This window comes from Odocoileus virginianus, chromosome 13, assembly GCF_023699985.2.
Source record: "Odocoileus virginianus isolate 20LAN1187 ecotype Illinois chromosome 13, Ovbor_1.2, whole genome shotgun sequence".
In the NCBI taxonomy this organism is placed as follows: domain Eukaryota; kingdom Metazoa; phylum Chordata; class Mammalia; order Artiodactyla; family Cervidae; genus Odocoileus; species Odocoileus virginianus.
In genome coordinates, this window is record NC_069686.1 from 60,450,381 (window position 1) to 60,468,308 (window position 17,928).

Sequence of the window (17,928 nt, forward strand, 5' to 3'; positions counted from 1 at the left end):
GGGTTGCTATTTTCTTCTCCAGTGAATCTTCCCGGCCCAGGGATCGAACCCAGGTCTCCTGCATTGTAGGCAGACGCTTTACCGTCTGAGCCACCAGGGAAGCCCAAATCTTGAAGGAAATCAACCCTAAATATTCATTAGAAGGACTGATGAGGACGCTCCAATGCTTTGACCATCTGATGAGAAAAGCCGACTCACTGGAAAAGATCCTGATGCTAAGAAAGATTGAAGGCAGAAGGAGGCGGCGACAGACGATGAGGTGGTTGGATGGCGTTATCCACTCAATGGACATGAGTTTGAGAAAACTCTGGGAGGTGGTGATGGACAGGGAAGCCTGCCGTGCTGCAGTCCGTCCAGTCTCAAAGAATCAAATACGACTTAGCGACTGAACAACACGAGAGAAAAACAAGAGCCCGGTACAGGGTGCTGGAGACGCCTCTGCCTCTCCTGACGCTCGGTTGGACCCGCTGGGGCGAAATCGGGTCCTGGGTCGCTGGCCTTCCGCCTGCGCGGTCCTGCCGTTGGGGAATCGGCGTCGCGCGCACAGCAGTCCTCAGAGCGAGGGAATGACTCCAGGCCTGGACTTCGCGAGTCTGCCGCCCGAGTCTACACTTCTTGGCCGTGTCCTGGCCTACCCCACCCCCACCCCCCACCGGTGGCTCCTTCCCACGGCCCCACTGATTCAGCGTCCACCCAGCGGCCCCGGGCGGGGAACAGCCCCGCCAGCAGCCCGGCCAGCAGCACCAAGTTTGCTGATGCCCAGCGCCCCTCCCCACCCCTCCCTCCCCTCTGCTCCCTTCGCCAGCCCCGCCCTCTGACCCACCCTGCCGGCCCCGCCCCCGGCCCCGCCCCGGCCCCTGAGGAGAGATTTCCCAAGCAGCAACGGTCTGCCTCAGCAGATCTGCGCTCGGGATCGTGGAGGCAGCTGGCGGGAGTTCGCGAAGAGCCCGGGTGCACGATGACAGCCCTCGGCGTCCAGGTGAGCGAGCGGCCGCGACGAGAGCGGTAGGAGTGCCCTGCCGGGGTCCGGGGGGCAGGCAGGAAGCCACCTGGGGCCACTCTTCCACCCCAGCGCTGTCGGTCTTGTCGCTCTGGTCCTTCGCGCACCCTAGGCTCCCAAAAGTCTCGGGGTCGGGCGGTTGTCTTTGGGGTCTTCTGTTTCCATTGCTTAGGTTCAACAGAAGGGTCCCTCTTAAAAGGGGGGCGCTTCTGGGGCGGAGGATGGACGGAATCCATTTGTAGAGTGAGGTTCGCTCCTCAGAGCAGGAGGCATGTCTGGGGAAGTCAACTTTCCTGAGCCGGGGCCAGAAATACCATCTCTCCTTCGCAAAACTGACTTTTGGGGGGACGGGGACGGGGATGGAGTCTCTGGGACGCGCGGAAACCTGGGAACAGACTGTAGTGAGGTGAGGGGCTGGCATTGCAGACATGAGGTTTCTCAGTGATGCGAGGCGTTTGCGGCACAACTTGCCCGTCTCCCTCCGCCCCTCGGGCGTGCAATTCTCCTACCCGGCAGCCGAGCTTCCCTAGCGGACGCGTGCCGCCGGCTAGTCTCCCGACCTGATGGTCCTGACGGTCAGAGGCCCGCAGACTCAGCCAGCGAGCGTTCAGAGCGCCACAGCACTGACCCCAGAGCTCCGCCCAGTTTACAGATGCGGAGGCTGAGGCTCAGGTGAAGTGACCTGCGAGTGGCGGCCAGCTCAGCCCCAGAATCGAGTGTGAGCCAGACTTGGCCCGAACAGGAGAAACTCCACCCACGAGCCGCCCGCAAACCTCCTGCGGCCGGGATTCTGCAGCCCGAGAGCGGGATGCTGCGAGTTACTCCCTACCGTTCTGGGCATAATCTGAAGTCCCGATCGGGCTGCCTCCGGACCTTCTGCGTGGAGGGTGGGATCGGGTGTGGTCCCGCCTCGGAGAGCCGGCGGCCCAGCTGGGGAGAGACTTGCAAACAGGATTTAGACGCGGTCGGGGGAAGTGGGTGCTGGATTAGAAACTGCGACTGAATTAAGGGGTGGAGGAGGGCTTCTTACCCGGCTGGGAGGGGCAGGAAGACTGGAGTAGCCAGGTTGAAAGACTTGAGTTTTAGCGAAGGAAGGAGAAGGGGGTTGGGTGGGGGGGTGGGCGGAAAAGATGAGGTTAAAACCCTGGAGCCCTACTGGCGGCAGCGGGGGTGGGGGGCGCGGGCTGTGCTTGAAGATAGTCGCTGTCGCTTAGGAGCACTTAACCGCAGGCCTGGGACTGTTCTATGCAGCTGGGGTGTTCAGAACTCGGTTCAGCTCCACAACGAGGGCAGGAGGCAGAACTAGTTATCTCCAGGGGATAAATAACTTGTCAGAGGTCTAAGAGCTAAAAACCAAGCAGAATGGCTCCTGTAGCTCTCTGACCAGTGTCCTGGGGTCATGCTGGCGTGAGTGGGCTTACTGTTTAGGAAGCTGTAGAAGGGATTTTTCTGGGTGGCTCAGTGGTTAAAAAAAAAATCCGCCTGCCAATGCCAGAGAACCAGGCTGATCCCCGGGTGGAGGAAGCTCCTCCAGAGGAGGAAATGGCAACCCATTCCAGTACTCTTGCCTGGAGAATCACAGGGACAGAGGAGCCTGGCTACAATCTGAGGTCCCAAAGAGTGGGACACGACTCAGCAGCTGAGCACAGACGGGATTTCCAGCTGATGAGAAGGGCCTGACCTTGGCTTGGGCTGAGTGGGCAGCGGGGGGGTTGGGGCAAATAAGGAGGGAGAGGCGATGTGGAGAATGAGTAGTGAGCAGCCCAGAGTGTCTAATTAGGGGTTGATGGAATCAGATGGGGTCCTGGGTTGTAGAGGAAGACAGGATCTTGGCAGTGGACTCAATGGCCCAGGAGTGTCAAGTGACACTGTTCTACAGGTCACCAGAAATCATTCAGGGAGCTGGATGAAAAGGGAAATGCCTCTTCCATTTTCTTTTCTTTTCTTTTTTTTTTTTTTAGTGGAGAAAGTCCAGGCCCTAAGAGACTAAAGTGATTTGCCCAAGGTCACAGAGTTGGGCTGGGCAGTATCAGGAACAGGGCTCAACTGCCCTCATCCTGGGTGGTCCACAAACCTTCCACTGACCATGCTGAGGCTCAACTGCCCTCCAGGAGAGGATTTCTTGGATGGCTCAAAGCTCAGGTGTCGGGGGCAGTGGTGAGGAATGAGGACTCAAGATACCTTATTGTTCCTGATGTTAGGACTAGCTGTGGTAAATCAGGACTGCTCATGTTCCAAGCATCTTTATATACATAATCTCATTTAATCCTTGGGAGTTTTATTGGTGTCAGAGTTTGAATGATGCCCTACTTTGGGATGGGAGGGGGAAAATGACCTGATGTCAGCTGTCTTTCTGAATGTCTGAGGGCCTGGAGATTAAAGTCCAGTTTGTGCCCAGGACAGGTGGGGCTGAGTGCAGGACGGCATGTGCTTTTTCTCTAGACAGCGTGATGTCCAAGGTCAAAAGGCCTCTGGGTGCTATATTCTTGTGACTTGTTGCCTGCGTCTGAGGTTTTCCCATACTAGAAACTTAACAACCTCTAGGGGTGTTATAACCTCTCGAGGTGCCTTCATGGCTATGCTTTCCTGCAGGGGTCACTAATTCCTACAGAATGTAGATGAGAAACAAGAGTCAAGGGGGTTAAGAAACCTCGTGGCAAAGACAAACACCTTTATGGTTTGTAATCAGAGGTTTCAAAGCTCCCTTGGTTTCTTAGCAGTAGAGCTATTTTTTCTATTGAAATTCAGTACAGACTCAGATTCCCAGTGGCTCTGGCAGGAAAGAGGGATCTGATGGGTTGAAGTGAGGGGGTCCCTCCCCCTGCTAGGAGACAAGGGGACACGGTTTGAGAACCACAGCCTAGACTCCCGCCTGAATGCTCTTTACCGCGCACCAGGCTGCCTTTGTGTCTGGATCTGCATCAGGGTCCTTGGGGGTCCCTCAGTCCCCTCCACTCCTGTTCCTCACCACCATACTGAGCCCCTCACGCAATGGCCCAAGTCAGTATTTATTGGCAGCATGCATCCCCACCCCTACCCCCCGCTGTGCCAGCTTTACTGTGATATAAATGCTCTTGGGTAGGTCCCTTGGCCTCTGACAGTTGCCGTCCTTGCATACCCCCATGAAGTTTCCTACTCCACCAGACTAGCTTGTTCTTCTTTTTTTTAATGAAAAAGCAGCTATTTCTTTTCTTCTTTTTTTTTTAAAGTGGTGGCGAGTCTAGAGGCTAGTCTTTATCGCGGTGCCCAGGCATCTTATTGCAGTAACTTCTCATTGTGGAGCATGGGTTCTAGGCTTCACTGCAGTAATTGTGGCACTCAGGCTTAGTTCTTCTGGCATGTGGAATCGTCCAAGACTGGGGATTGAATGCTTGTCCTCTGCATTGGCAAGCAGATTCTTATCCACTGTACCATCAGGGAAGTCCAGACTCGGGTTTAAGGGTGAAATGGGATCCTAACTTAGGCAGAAGTGCTGCAAGCAATCAAGATTCTTTCCTGTATCCCTGGGGCTGCTAAGGTGAGCAGGTTAGCAGGCAGCCTGATGTTCCTGCTGGGGCTCTGACCACAGGGTCTCCCAGGAGCGTAGCCCTGTTTTCTGCCCCTCACTGAGGGGGTGGCCCAGGCCTGCCTCTGGAAGCCTCCGTTTGCACGTGGGTAGGGCTGACCCTAGAGTCCCCTTTTGGTTGGTTTCCCTAGCAGTGATCATCACGCTTGAGTTTTCTGCTTTGCTTACCTCCCAAACCAAGGTGTAACCTGGGCTGCTTCCACACTCACTGTAAAGGGCATAATCTAGGACTGGGCAGGAGATGGTTTAAAGGTAGCTTCAGATGAAAGTGGCAGTGCTTGCAAGCTTGACGTTCATTATCTCGTGGCTCTTGAGCACGGTGCCAGGTGCTAGGGAAAGGCCCTGGCCTCCTGGAGACCTCAGTCTCCGAGTGAGACAGACAATAACATTCACCACTATTTAGACAGAAATAGGTAACTTGTCAGAACAGTTCCTCTGAGAGTGGCCAGAGGGAGTCCCTTCTGGGTTGGGTGGGTACGGAGGCAGTGTTTCAGTCGAGACATGAAGAATGGAGAAAGGGGGGCAGCCAGAAGAGTCTTTCAAGTAGAGGAGCCAATAGGTGAGGAAGAAAGTTCTAGGCTTGTCCCCGCATGTGAAGGGGACCGTGTGGCTGAGCAGGGTGGCGGGGAGGGTGCTCTGGGAGGGCTTGTGGGCCATCTAAGGCGTTCTACTCTTTGAAGCATTCCTTTTGCTTCTGGGTTGGGGGACTGTGGCTGGAGGGTGCCCCAGGGTTGTAACAAGAGACACCTCACTGGACGCTTGGCCGAGGTTTCTGGGAGAGAGGACAGTGCACTTTTCCAGAAACCAGAGACCGAAGGGGCACCTCAGGGACTCCCCCTCCAACCCCAGAAGCTGCTGGAACACCTAGTGTTGGCCTGTTCTGGGTGGGGTACAGGCTAAGCCAGACTGAAGGGTAAAGTGCAAAATCACTGAGCACCTGGGTCCTGGCAAGTTCAGAAGGTACAGATTAGGATGAAACTGGGGGAGACCCGGAGCCAGGGGAGGAAACCCTCACTGATGTGCTAATAATAACTCTATGTAGTGTTCTTGTTTTGCATATAAAGAAACCAAAGCTGCCTGCTGGCTCAAGGTCACAACAGCCAGGTCAAACAGGTTTTCTGACTTCAGAATGGGCTCAAGAGTATAAACAGGCAAATGGAATTTGGGTTTTTATTCATTATAAATCATTAAAGAAAGGGCAAGGAACTCTTTGCCTGATAAATAACTGGATCCACAGACAATGCTTATAGGTCTTGAGTGGAGGATGGGCCAGGAACAAGCAGGATGGGAGAAGGGTTCCAGTGGCAGTGGGAAGCTGAACCGCATGTTGTGGGTCCTCCCTGAAGAGGCTGGCCAGGTGTGGCGGGGGGCTCTCCCTGACATGCTGCCCCATGCTGTCTTCCAGGCACAGAGGCTGCTGGGCCAAAGGAGGCCCCCCCGGTCCTTCTTTGAGTCCTTCACCCGAGGCCTCATCATCCTGTGTGCCTCTCTGGCTGTGGTCCTCTCCTCCATCTCCATCTGCGATGGCCAATGGCTCCTGGCGGATGACCGCCTCTTCGGACTGTGGCGCTTCTGCACTGCCTCCAACCAGACGGAGCTGCACTGCCTCCGAGACCTGAGTCAGGCCCAGGTGCCCTGGCTGGCCTCGGGCATGGTCGTGGCCCGCATCGTGGCCAGCTTGGCCGTGGTGGTCGCCATCTTTGGCCTGGAGTTTCTCATAGTGTCCCAGGTGTGCGAAGACTCCCTCGCTTGGCGGAAGTGGGCTGTGGGCTCCACCCTCCTACTCATCTCATTCATCCTCTCCTTCGGGGGCCTCCTGAGCTTCCTGGTCCTTCTCAGGAGCCAGGTCACGCTCTGGGGCCTCACCTTGATGTTCTGGAGCGACTTCACAGCCTCCTTCCTTCTCTTCCTGAATGCTATCAGTGGCCTGCACATCAACAGCATCACCCACAACAACATGCATCCCTGGAGCCTGCCTACAAAAGTTTAGGACCCTCCTCCAAGGACATCAAGTTCTACCGGAAAGCCTGCCTATGATGGGACTTTTTCAGACTTCCCTGGTGGTCCAGTGGTTAAGACTCTCTGGGCTTCCAATGCAGGGGACACGGGTTAGATCCCTGGCTGGGGAACTGAGTCCCACATGCCGTGCAGTGTGACGGGTGGAAAAGATGAGACTTTTCTAATTCCAACATGTGACGTTCAAATTGATGCCTCTTGGCCTTGGTGTGTTTGGGCTAGTGGCCCAGAGGTCTGTGCAGCTGGTCTGCAGCCCAGAGGTCAGGTGGGAGCCTCCATGCCACCAGCTGCACCAGTTTACCCACAGCCGTGTTATATAGGATGTTGATTTTACAAGAATAAACATATTTTAAAACCTTTACTTGAACGCTTCCTGGGATGGGAACAGACCTGGAAGCAGCTCGGGTCACTGGTGCCCAGGCCGGCTGCACGGGAAGCACAGTTGACACCTGTTTTATTGACCCTGCTGGAATGTGGGCTGTAGGGTCCCTGGGCCTCCTGGGAGACTAAGAGTGAATCATCCTTCCAGCAAAGGATGTCCAGTTAGTGCCTAAGACTTTCTTCCACCAGCTCAAAGGGCCTTTGCATTTTCCCTTTGGTCACGCCAGGGAAGCAGAGTTCAGGATTGCTTGCATATGGCTTTCAAACCATTTGACTGCCCTTTGGGGGTGCCTCCCCAGGATAACCCCTGCTTCCAGCAGCTGGCTCTCCCTCTGAGGACTCTCCTCGTGAGTGCTGCCTGAAGCCCTTCCAGGAGAGCTGCCTGACTTACAATATTGTCCTCTTGATGTAGGGACTTCCCCGGATGGCTCAAGCAGTAAAAAATCCACCTACCAAGGCAGGAGACTTCTGCCTCAGGAGATCTCTGGGTCGGGAAAATCCCCTGGAGGAGGAAATGGTAAACCACTCCAGTATTCTTGCCTGGAAAATCCTCACGGACAGAGGAGCCTGGCGGGCTACAGTCCATGGTGTTGCAAAGAGTTGGACACAACTGAGCATGGGATGAATGGATCTCTGACATAGCGTGTGCGTCCATCTTTGGTCAGGGCCAGATAGCCTCAGGGTACCATTTTTGATCCTAGAACACACTCCAGAGAGCACGTATCTGGACTCCACGGGGTACAGGGAACTGGCCAAACCTTGGATAATGATTAACAACCAGCCTAGATACAGAGGCCTGCAGGTGAAGGAGACAGGAACCAATGGAGATTTCCACCCTTGCCGGCCACTTTATATTCTTGTGCATTAAATTGCCCCCTTTCCAGTCCCTTTTCTGCCCAGTAGGTGGGGTTTTTTTCCACCCTCAGCCTATTTCATTCTATACTAGCGCCATGTCCCTCCCTGACCTGATGAACTCAGGCCTTCCCTGGTTCATTCTGGCCTCATGAGGTTTAGGTTTCTGCCCTGCCAGATCCTCTTTCTGGGTGCCTATACCTGGTGATTTTTTTTTTAAACTTTTCTTGATTTGAAGATGCACAGAGTTCATGGGGGTCTCTGGAGAAAGTTATATCAACCATACAGGCTGTAGTCTTAGCCTTGGAAAATGGGCAAGCTGGCCTTTTCACCCCAGGGGCAGTCTATGAGGTGAGAGAGGGTGACTTCCTTGTCTGCAGGGATGAGATGCAGAAGTTGGGGGCAGGGCCACTTGTCCAGTTCACCTAAAGCCAGGACTAGAGCTGGGCCCACCCACCAGCAAGATGCCCTTCCCTCCACTCTGGGGGGCGGGGTTGCCTCTGCTCCTGTCCAGAATGCTTTCCTTGAGCACGTAGGCAGTGTTTGGTAAAAAGGTTCAAATATTTAGTCCTTTAATCTTCACATGGCCAGCAGGGAAGAATGCTGATATGTGCGGGAACTGAGATCCAGACAGTTAAGGATAAGATGAAAATCCCCAGTGGGATAGGGAGACAGGCCCCCATTCATCCCAACCTGCGAGCAGGGGAGACAGACAGCCTTGGAGCGAGCCTGGGGGTTTAAAATCAAAAGTCCTGCACTGAGCTGCCACTTCCAGCTGGGTATCTTGGTCAAGTGACAGGACCTTGGTGAACCGGTATCTCTTCTGTCAAATGGATTCTGCCCCACTTTCTGTAGTACTACACGTAACTGAGGGCTTCCCCCGTAGCTCAGTCGGTAAAGAATCTGCCTGCAATGCAGGAGACCCGGGTTCGATCCCTGGATCAGGAAGATCCTTGAGAAGGAAATGGCAACCCACTTCAGTATTCTTGCCTGGAGAATCCCATGGACAAGAGCCTGGCAAGCTACTGTCCACGGGGTCGCAAGAGTCGGACACGACTTCGTGTCTAAACCACCACTCCCACAGATAACTTAGCAGGAATAACAAGGTGCCCCATCCCAGGTTAGGGTCACTAAAAGGTTCCCTGTAACTTGATTGAGTTGTCTTGAAGGCTCCAGGGGAAGAGCTGGATGGGTGAGTTGCAATGAGGGCTGGGGAGGGTCCACCCAAGGCCAAGGGCAATTTCTCTGGTTCACTGGCTATTGTTCTTCAGTTGCTAAGTCGTGTCTGATTCTTCGTGACCCCATGGACTGCAGCACGCCAGGCTTCATTATTCTTCACTATCTTCTGGTTCACTGGGCTTCTAAGCTTATCCCTGAAAACTGGAGCAGGGAGGTCAGGGAAGCCCCCTTCTCCAGAAGGTAGCAGGGGTCAGCATCTTCCACCTTGTGCCTCAAGGACAAGAGGACCGACAAATACCAAGTCTCATCCCAGTTACCATTTATTCCCCTGCCCTCTCCTGGGACCCCTCAACTACTCTTTCTAGGAAACTCAACAGGTCTGAGTCCCAGGCCCTCTTGCTGTCCCAGGCCCCATCAGTTCTGAGGAAGCATCACCACAACCCCACCCCAAGGCCAGGAGGAGGGGTGTAATAGTCACTGGAAAGACCACACAGCATCTGGCAGCAAGGCGGGCTCGGGACCTGGGCTGGCCAGCCTCAGATGACACTGGTGCTACGGGTGGCCCGACTCTGCTCCGAGGGGCTGGCCTTGATGCCGCTGCTGAAGGAGGAGCTGGGGGCCACGGGCCGCGATGGGAGCTCATGCAGGTGCCACTGCCGCCACTTCTTCTGAACTTCCAGCTGCACCTGCCCCCGGAGATCAGGAGTCAGCCAGGAGGGAAGGGCGATCTTTGCCCGGTCCTGCTTTTTCCCCTGGGGCCTCAGCACAGGCTCTGCCACTCCTGCCCAGAGGGCATGCCCTCCCCTTCGCTCAGATTTACCATTTTCAGCCCTGACATCCATAGGTACTGAGGGGCCCCTTTCCCTTGGGACCTTTCACCAGCAACCTCAGCAAACCTGTCCTGAAGAAGGGGCCTGTGAACATTTCACAGATGGTCACCCGGGACAATTGGACACGTCCCCACGAAGCCACTCTAGCTCAGAACTCATCTAGGGACCAGGGGTCTACTCTTTGGAATCTCCTTCACAACCCCCAGCTGCACCAGCAAAGCATTTGAGGCCAGGTATGATGCTTGACTTTTGGAAAAGTATCAGAGGCTACTCCCATTCAAGTGGGGTGAACCAGATGATTGACAGCTACAGGAAGGGTTTATTTGCATGCAGTACCGTATTCAACTAACTTCAACTGCATGGCCTCTGTGCCAGGAGCCTCCTGTCCTGACCCAGATGCTCTGGGCAAGCGCAGAGACTGAAAGTTAAGCGTGCAGCTCCCCCAACCCTGCTCAGCAGTCACACTCTTTGGAGGTCTCTGAGGATGGAGGGGCAGACATTTCACCTGAGTCACTCTTTACTGATGGGAAGCCCGAGGCCCAGATCAGGGCAGTGATCGAGGTCACTCATCAGGCAACCAGCAGTCAGCAGCCTCAGTTAGGGTTGGGGTGCCTGCACTTTCCATTTCCTGAATTTGCCTGAGGGCTAGAATCACCTGGAGTGCTTGTTAAAACATTCTCAGCCTCCAGCCCAGAGCTACGGGACGCATTTTTGCCTGTTTAGAAACAAGGGAGGACCCAGCAGTTGTTTTAACAAGGCCTCTGGGTGATTCTGCTGCTCCGGTTAAGTGAGCTCAGACTCCTGGAAGACAGATCTGAGCCAGGAGGCCCTGGTCTCCCCCACCCACATCACACCCCGTCCAGGTAGCCCTTCTGAACCACAATCGAATGACAAAGGAGCCCCCCAGGCAGCAGAGCAGCCCCCAGCACTCACCTCCCCGTTGAGGAAGCAGTAGAGGATGGCCACCACCAGGCCCTGCGGAGGAAGCAGGGGCAACGGGATCGGTGAGGCACTCCAGCATTCGGCCTCCTAGTCCCCGGGGTCCTTTCATCACCAGCCCCAGGCTCCCTTCTCCCCATGACTGTTCCAGAGCCTTCCCACGCCTGTCCTTCCCCAGGGGGAATAGGTGCTTCCTTTCTGGCCCTGCAGTGCATCCAGCTGTGCTGGCATCACCCACACAGCCTGAGACCCTTGAGGGCAAGAATGACCCCAGGTCCTGGGAGGTGCCCTGCACCAGGGTGGTGTCAGTTACATTAAACAGAGACTGCCAACTCAAGCTCAGTGACCAGGCAGGTCATGGGAATTAGTAAGGTGGGCCATCCCGGAGAAGCAGGGAACGGTGGCACGTGAGGCTAGTTCATGCCGCCCAGAGCTCTGCTCTGACCACACAGTCACACATTCATCTTTCTATCTGAGTAGCTGTCCCTGTTTAAACCTCTCCAGATTTCCAGCTGGTCCTGCAAACAAGCCCACCCAGGCCCAGGGGTTCACATGGCTGCTCCACCCACTCAGCTCCTGGTAGGATGGGCATGCCTCAGGGGCCACCGAGCCCTGCTTCTCCCGGGTGGCCTCCCTTATTAATTCCAGTGACCTGCCTGGTCCCTGCAGCTGAGTTAGAAGCTTCTGCTTAATGTAACTAAAGTCTGAGCAGAGCTCAAGTGCAGGTCTCAGCCAGCGAGCAGGGGGCCTGACTCCCCACTCACATCTCCAAGGTCAGAGGCCTCAGGGCCACGTTTGCTTTTAAGTTCCCTGGTAGGATGGGCGTCGTGCCTATCAGGACCCTCCCTCTCCAGCATCTGGACTCCTCTTTTCCCAATGGTATCCCCAGAATCCTGGCGTGGAACCCACCAGTCAGGGACTCCAGGCTGAGATGCGGGATTTGAGGCCTAAGGCTTGTATGGAACCATTAGCTTTGAACAGGGTTCAGCAGTCTGGATGTCTGGCTCACCTAAGGACCCTCGAGGGCCAGCCTGCCCTTCCTAACAGGCCCTGCCCTCAGGCCTCCTCGGCTGGTGAGCACCCTGCCCCACAGAGGCTCGGGTGCCACAGCCCTGACTGCAGGTAGCCCAACCCCTCCTCCCAGGGCCAACCAGGCCTGCTCCTGGCTACTTAAGATATGGACAGGACGCCAAAGAGGGATGAACCAGCCCGTTTACAGGGGGCTTCATACACGTAACTGCTCTGGGATCCCAGCATTCTGACAAGAGTTTTAGAGACAAACTAGAAGGATCTGCTCTGGAGTCTCAGATGTGGATGATGTCACACAAAACGGGGACTATGGGGGTGGGGCAGGAACAGGTGCTCAGGGCAGCGGTTTCCAAGTTTGGCCGCACATGAGGATCGCTTGGGAGCTCTGGCCCAGGTGCCCTCTGTGCCCCGAATCCGAATGTCTGGGGTGGGACCAGCAGCAGCTCTGAAAGATCGCTAGGTGGTTCAAAAGGGCATCATTGATTAGGAGTTGCTGTCAGAGAGAGGGAAGGGCAGGCTTTGCAATAATCCAGAGCTGGATTTGGGCCACAGCTCAGCCTATGTAATCGTGGCTTCTGGGTTCCAGGTGCTTCACTTAATCCTTGCCAGAGTTCTGGAAGGTAGGCAGGGAGGATCCCTGCTTCCAGGTGAGGGACCTGAGTCACAAGTTTTGGTGGGCCTGGAGCTGGAGGTCAGCCTGCTGCCCCTCACTGGACAGGGGTTGCCCGGCCTCAGAGATGCGGAGACACAGTCTCTCTGTTCAAGTGAGGGCAGGAGCCCTGGGTGAGAGTGGGTTAGATGTGCCCCAGGTAAGTAGAGGGGTGGCCTCCCACAGCCAACAAGTTTAGGAAATACCAGTTTTTATACAGTCATTAAAAATGCAGTCTCTGAAGAATTTTAGTGAGCTGGAAAAATGTTCATGGTGGAATGATAGAGAATTAAATATAACAAGGGGGGTTAAAAACCATACATCATGATCTCAATTACATGTGTGTAAGTGTGTGTACATGTGTGTGTCTTCTTGGCTAGAAAGGAGACTTAGAAGTAAACACATCATTTTAACAGAGGTCATTACATTGTGTTATGAGAGTTTGGATGACTTTGCCTTTCTATTTTAACTTCTCCTTACTTCCAAATTTTCCTCAGTAAGCAAGTATTTCTAAAATTAGGAGGAGCTGACTCTGCAACCCCGTGGACTGTAGCCTGTTTCCCCCATCCATGGGATTCTCCAGGCAACACTATTAGAGTGCATAGCCATTCCCTTCTCCAGGAGATCTTCCCAACTCAGAGAATGAACCCAGATCTACTGTACTACAGGTGGATTTTTTACTGTCAGCCACCAGGGAAGCCCCTAATAAACTTCAGTCTTTAGGACTATATGACAGTGATAGCGGTATTGTGGTTCCGCGTGTGTCCTTCTTTATGTTCTTGTCTTTCAGAAAATATATACTAAAATGTTTACATTTGAAATAACATGATGACTTGAGTTTGTGTAAAATGATGAGAGATGGGGAATAGATGGAGGTGAAATAGGACAGGTCACAGAGGATAAGGGCTATATGTAGGTTCATTATATTGCTCATTTGAATTTTGGATATGGAAAAAATTTCCATAATATAGAATTTTAAAAATATTTATTATATCACTATATATATGTATAAAATATAATAAAATGATATATATGTTTGTATTTGAACAATGGTTCTTTTTAAAAAAAAAAAAACACCCTTAAAGATCTTTCATTTTCCTTGTAAACATTCCTATGGGCTGAATGAAGCACAAGCTGGAATCAAGATTGCCAGAAAAAATATCAATAACCTCAGATATGCAGATGACACCACCCTTTTGGCAGAAAGCAAAGAACTAAACAGCCTCTTGATGAAAGTGAAAGCGGAGAGTTTCAGTCAGTTCAGTTCAGTTGCTCAGTCGTGTCTGACTCTTTGCAACCCCATGAACTGTAGCACGCCAGGCCTCCCTATTCATCACCAACTCCCAGAGTCCACCCAAACCCATGTCCATTGAGTCGGTGATGCCATCCAACCATCTTATCCTCTGTCGTCCCCTTCTCCTCCTGCCTTCAATCTTTCCCAGCATCAGGGTCTTTTCAAATGAGTCAGCTCTTTGTATCAAGTGGCCAAAGTAATGGAGTTTCAGCTTCAACTTCAGTCCTTCCAACGAACACCCAGGACTGATCTCTTAGGATGGACTGGTTGGATCTCCTTGCAATCCAAGGAACTCTCAAGAGTCTTCTCCAACACCACAGTTCAAAAGCATCAATTCTTCTGTGCTCAGCTTTCTTTATAGTCCAACTTTCACATCCACACATGACTACTGGAAAAACCATAGCCTTGACTAGATGGACCTTTGTTAGAAAAGTAATGTCTCTGCTTTTTAATATGCTGTCTAGATTGGTCATAACTTTCCTTCCGAGGAGTAAGCGTCTTTTAATTTCATGACTGCAGTCACCATCTGCAGTGATTTTGGAGCCCAGAAAAATAAAGTCAGCCACTGTTTCCACTGTCTCCCCATCTATTTGCCATGAAGTGATGGGACCGGATGCCATGATCTTAGTTTTCTGAATGTTGAGCTTTAAGCTAACTTTTTCACTCTCCTCTTTCACTTTCTTCAAGAAGCTCTTTAGTTCTTCTTCACTTTCTGCCATAAGGGTGGTGTCATCTGTGTATCTGAGGTTATTGATATTTCTCCTGGCAATCTTGATTCCATCTTGTGCTTCCTCCAGCCCAGCGTTTCTCATGATGTACTCTGCATATAAGTTAAATAAGCAGAGTGACAATATACAGCCTTGACATACTCCTTTTCCTATTTGGAACCAGTCTGTTGTTCCATGTCCAGTTCTAACTGTTGCTTCCTGACCTGCATACAGGGAGAGTTTAAAAGCTGGCTTAAAACTCAACATTCAGAAAACTGAGATAATGGCATCCTGTCCCATCACTTCATGGCAAATAAATGGGAAAACAATGGAAACAGTGACAGACTTTATTTTGGGGGGATCCAAAATCACTGCAGGTGGTGACTGTAGCCATGAAATTAAAAAACATTTGCCCCTTGGAAAAAAAGCTATGACCAACCTAAACAGCATATTAAAAAGCAGAAATATTACTTTTCTAACAAATGTCCGTCTAGTCAAAGTTATGGTTTTTCCAGTGGTCATGTATGGATGTGAGAGTTGGACTATAAAGAAAGCTGAGCGTCGAAGAATTGATGCTTTTGAACTGTGGTGTTGGAGAAGACTCTTGAGAGTCCCTTGGATTGCAAGGAGATTCAACCAGTCAATACTAAAGGAAATCAGCCCTGAATATTCATTGGAAGGACTGATGATGAAGCTGAAACTCTAAGACATTGGCCACCTTCTGCGAACTGACTCACTGGAAAAGACCCTGATGCTGGAAAAGGTTGAAGCAGGAGGAGAAGGGGATGACAGAGGATGAGATGGTTGGATGGCATCACCAACTCAATAGACATGAGTCTGAATAAGCTCTGAGAGTTGGTGATGGACAGGGAAGCCTGGCATGCTGCAGTCCATGGGTCGCAAATAGTTGGACGTGACTGAGTGACTGAACTGAATTGAACTAAAACATTCCTATGGGAACATTCAGGAAAGTGCTTTTGGTTTTAATAAACACATCCCCAGAGAGGAGCCGAATGGCCTTCCATTGGTGTAGTCTGCAACCCTAGCCACAAGCCTAGTTCCAGAGACAGGAAGTCCCCATCTATGCAGTCCTGGGTCTCCAGGTTCTCATCGGGGTCACTACCCACTTCTGTCAGCTGGGTCAAGACCTTCCACCCATCTGTGGACAGCCCCGCCCACCTGATAAAAAAGGCCATGGTGAGCCCAACCTTCCCCCATGTTAGGTGGAAGCTTCCTGATCCAGAGGAGAAGCTCATGGATTCTACACCCCAGGGATCCGGGGTGCCGGCGAGAGCCTCTGGGCAGAGAGGAGGCTCAGAAGAAAGAGTGCAGCCGGGACAGGCCTGGGGTGGGGTCTGCAGGCATGGGTTAGGGCCAGACTCACTCAGGAGTGCATTCCCAGTGATGTGTCTTCCCAGGAACCTGAGCAGGACAGTGGGAGGTGACTCTGGGCACACCCTGTCCCGAATAGAACTCCAGGAATGAGGGAGGCACCCAGCCTCACCCTGAGGCCAAGGCCTGCCCAGGTGAGGAAGTCTCTGTGGATGGTCTGTGTGTTGATGACAAGCTGGCTTCTTCAGGAAAACCCACTGGGAGAGATTTCTCTCAGGCCCCAAAACTATAATCCTAGGCTTTCCCTGGGAACCAGGCTGCTTGCATCTAAGTCTTGAAACAGTGTGTTTCTGTCTTTGCTTTGGCTACTGGGAAGCTCCAAACCAAAGTTTATGACGCACTTCTCCCCTCTTTAGAGAACTTCACCAAATTTGTTTCTGTGTATGAACTCAATTTTGGCTTTATTTTCTTTATTCACTGATGCCTCATCTGCTTATTTTTTGTCCTTTGTATGTTTTCCCTGAAAACTACATCATATTATTTTTGGAAGGAGATAGTTATGAGTAAATAAACAAATAACATTGTGAAGTTTGGGATTCATGTTAAAAGTCTCTTCTGGCCAAATAGGTTTACTATATTTTTTAACTACAACATCTAGTTGAATTAGTAGGTAGGTCGTTTCTCCTCTCCCTTTTTTTCCCTTTTTTTAAAGTTGGTTTTTATTTTTAGTAAATTGTGTATGTAATTTGTTTCAAAGAGTCAAATGTCTCTCGTCACCAAAACAAAAAGAAAGAAAAGAAAAAAACAGTAGGCTCCTGACCTCCTTGCCCCCGTTTCCTGTTCCTCAGACTTGGAACTCTCCTGACTGATTCTGCGTAACATGCTGATGTGGTTACTTCTGGATTTTTCAGCTTGGGGCGTTTTTATGGACTTCCCAGTGTGCAGATGAGCATGTTCTTCTGAACAGCCTTCCGCCCCACCCTCCTCTCCCGTTCTGCGCATCTTCTTGCCCCCTTCCACTCCTGATGGCTCAGCCCTAGCCCTCAGAGCTTGCGCTGTCTCTAACTACTGAGAGCCGTGTGATCAGGCTCACCAGGGTCACATTCCCTCCTGTCCCCCCTGGGGCCAGTCTCTCTCCAGAGCTGCATCTCCCACCCCCGTGTGACACGTGACTGGTGGGGAACTTGGGACCCACTGAGGGTCACACAGCACAGTGAGGTCCTGCCCCTGCCTCTCCTGGGTCTCTGCCAGATGAGGCCTTCCTCTGCCTTTGGGAAGATCTGGGTTTTGGCCTCTTTAAGGAGAGAGAGAATGCCTCCTTTCACCTTAAAGTCGCCATCCCTGGAGCTTACCTGGAATGAGCCAAGGGCCAATTCAAAAAACAGCTGGACCTCCATGGCATCCTCAGGGGAGAAGGCGAAGATGATGTAGTGGATTCCGAAGAGGGGGATCAGCAGGAGGGTGGACTTGGCCAGACGCCTGGGGACACAGAGGCACCGCAGTCTCAGGCAAGCCCACGCCCACAAGCACCCCCACCTTGCCTGACTGCGGAGGTGTCCCCACTGCGGGTTTGTTTACTTTCATTTTGGAAAATCTCCAGCTCCCGCATACGCAGTACCTGGATTCAATGCTTACCAGTCCATGGCCACTCTCCAAACTCTTGGATTATGCAACCCTATCAGTAAGATGCTTTGAACCCGTAGCCACAGGAATAATGCTATAACGCATGTGCATGTGTTACTATTAAAATACCCCACACTGTCTGACATATTATTAGCAAGGCCACCATTCTCATTTGTTGGATAATGAATATCTGCAAGGAGAAGCTCTTTTGTTTTCTTTCCAGGGTAGGTTGCCAAATTTAGCAAACAAAAATACAGGATGCCCAGTTCAATTTGAATTTCAGATAAACAACAGATAGTTGTTTTGTTTTGTTTTGTTTTTTTTTTGGTGTAGGTACCAAAAAAACTATTAGCTGTTTATCCAAGACTTGGATTAAACTGGGCATCCTGTATTTTATCTGGCAGCTTTATTCTGGATCCCCAGCATGACCCTACTTTGGAGCCACTGCTCTAAAGATACCCTGGGGAAATCTGTCACCAAGTCACCCAGGCCTCTGCCAGATTCTGAGAACCCAGAACATCACAGAGAAAGC

General features: G+C 52.1%; 2 protein-coding genes across 2 annotated transcripts in view; one reads left to right on the top strand and one right to left on the bottom strand.

Moving 5' to 3' along the window:
- Positions 1–863: 863 nt before the first annotated feature.
- TMEM37 (transmembrane protein 37) lies at positions 864–6,942 on the top strand. Its single transcript, XM_020914522.2, has 2 exons — positions 864–979; positions 5,971–6,942. Exons 1-2 carry the CDS (start codon positions 959–961, stop codon positions 6,553–6,555), a joined length of 606 nt encoding a protein of 201 aa, XP_020770181.1. The 5' UTR covers positions 864–958; the 3' UTR covers positions 6,556–6,942.
- Positions 6,943–9,295: 2,353 nt separating this feature from the next.
- Positions 9,296–17,928, bottom strand: part of SCTR (secretin receptor) — a 67,351-nt gene continuing 58,718 nt past the window's right edge. Inside the window, exons 11-13 of the mRNA XM_070476315.1 lie at positions 17,126–17,252; positions 10,757–10,798; positions 9,296–9,679 (exon numbers count right to left, since the gene is read on the bottom strand). Of these exons, the coding sequence (XP_070332416.1) occupies positions 9,530–9,679; positions 10,757–10,798; positions 17,126–17,252 (319 nt within the window). The 3' untranslated portion in view covers positions 9,296–9,529. The remainder of the gene's footprint in view (positions 9,680–10,756; positions 10,799–17,125; positions 17,253–17,928) is intronic.

Coding starts and splice junctions, on each gene's coding strand:
- TMEM37 (XM_020914522.2), top strand. CDS start 959: ATGACAGCCCTCGGCGTCCAG. Junction 980..5,970: donor TGACAGCCCTCGGCGTCCAG/GTGAGCGAGCGG, acceptor GCTGTCTTCCAG/GCACAGAGGCTGCTGGGCCA.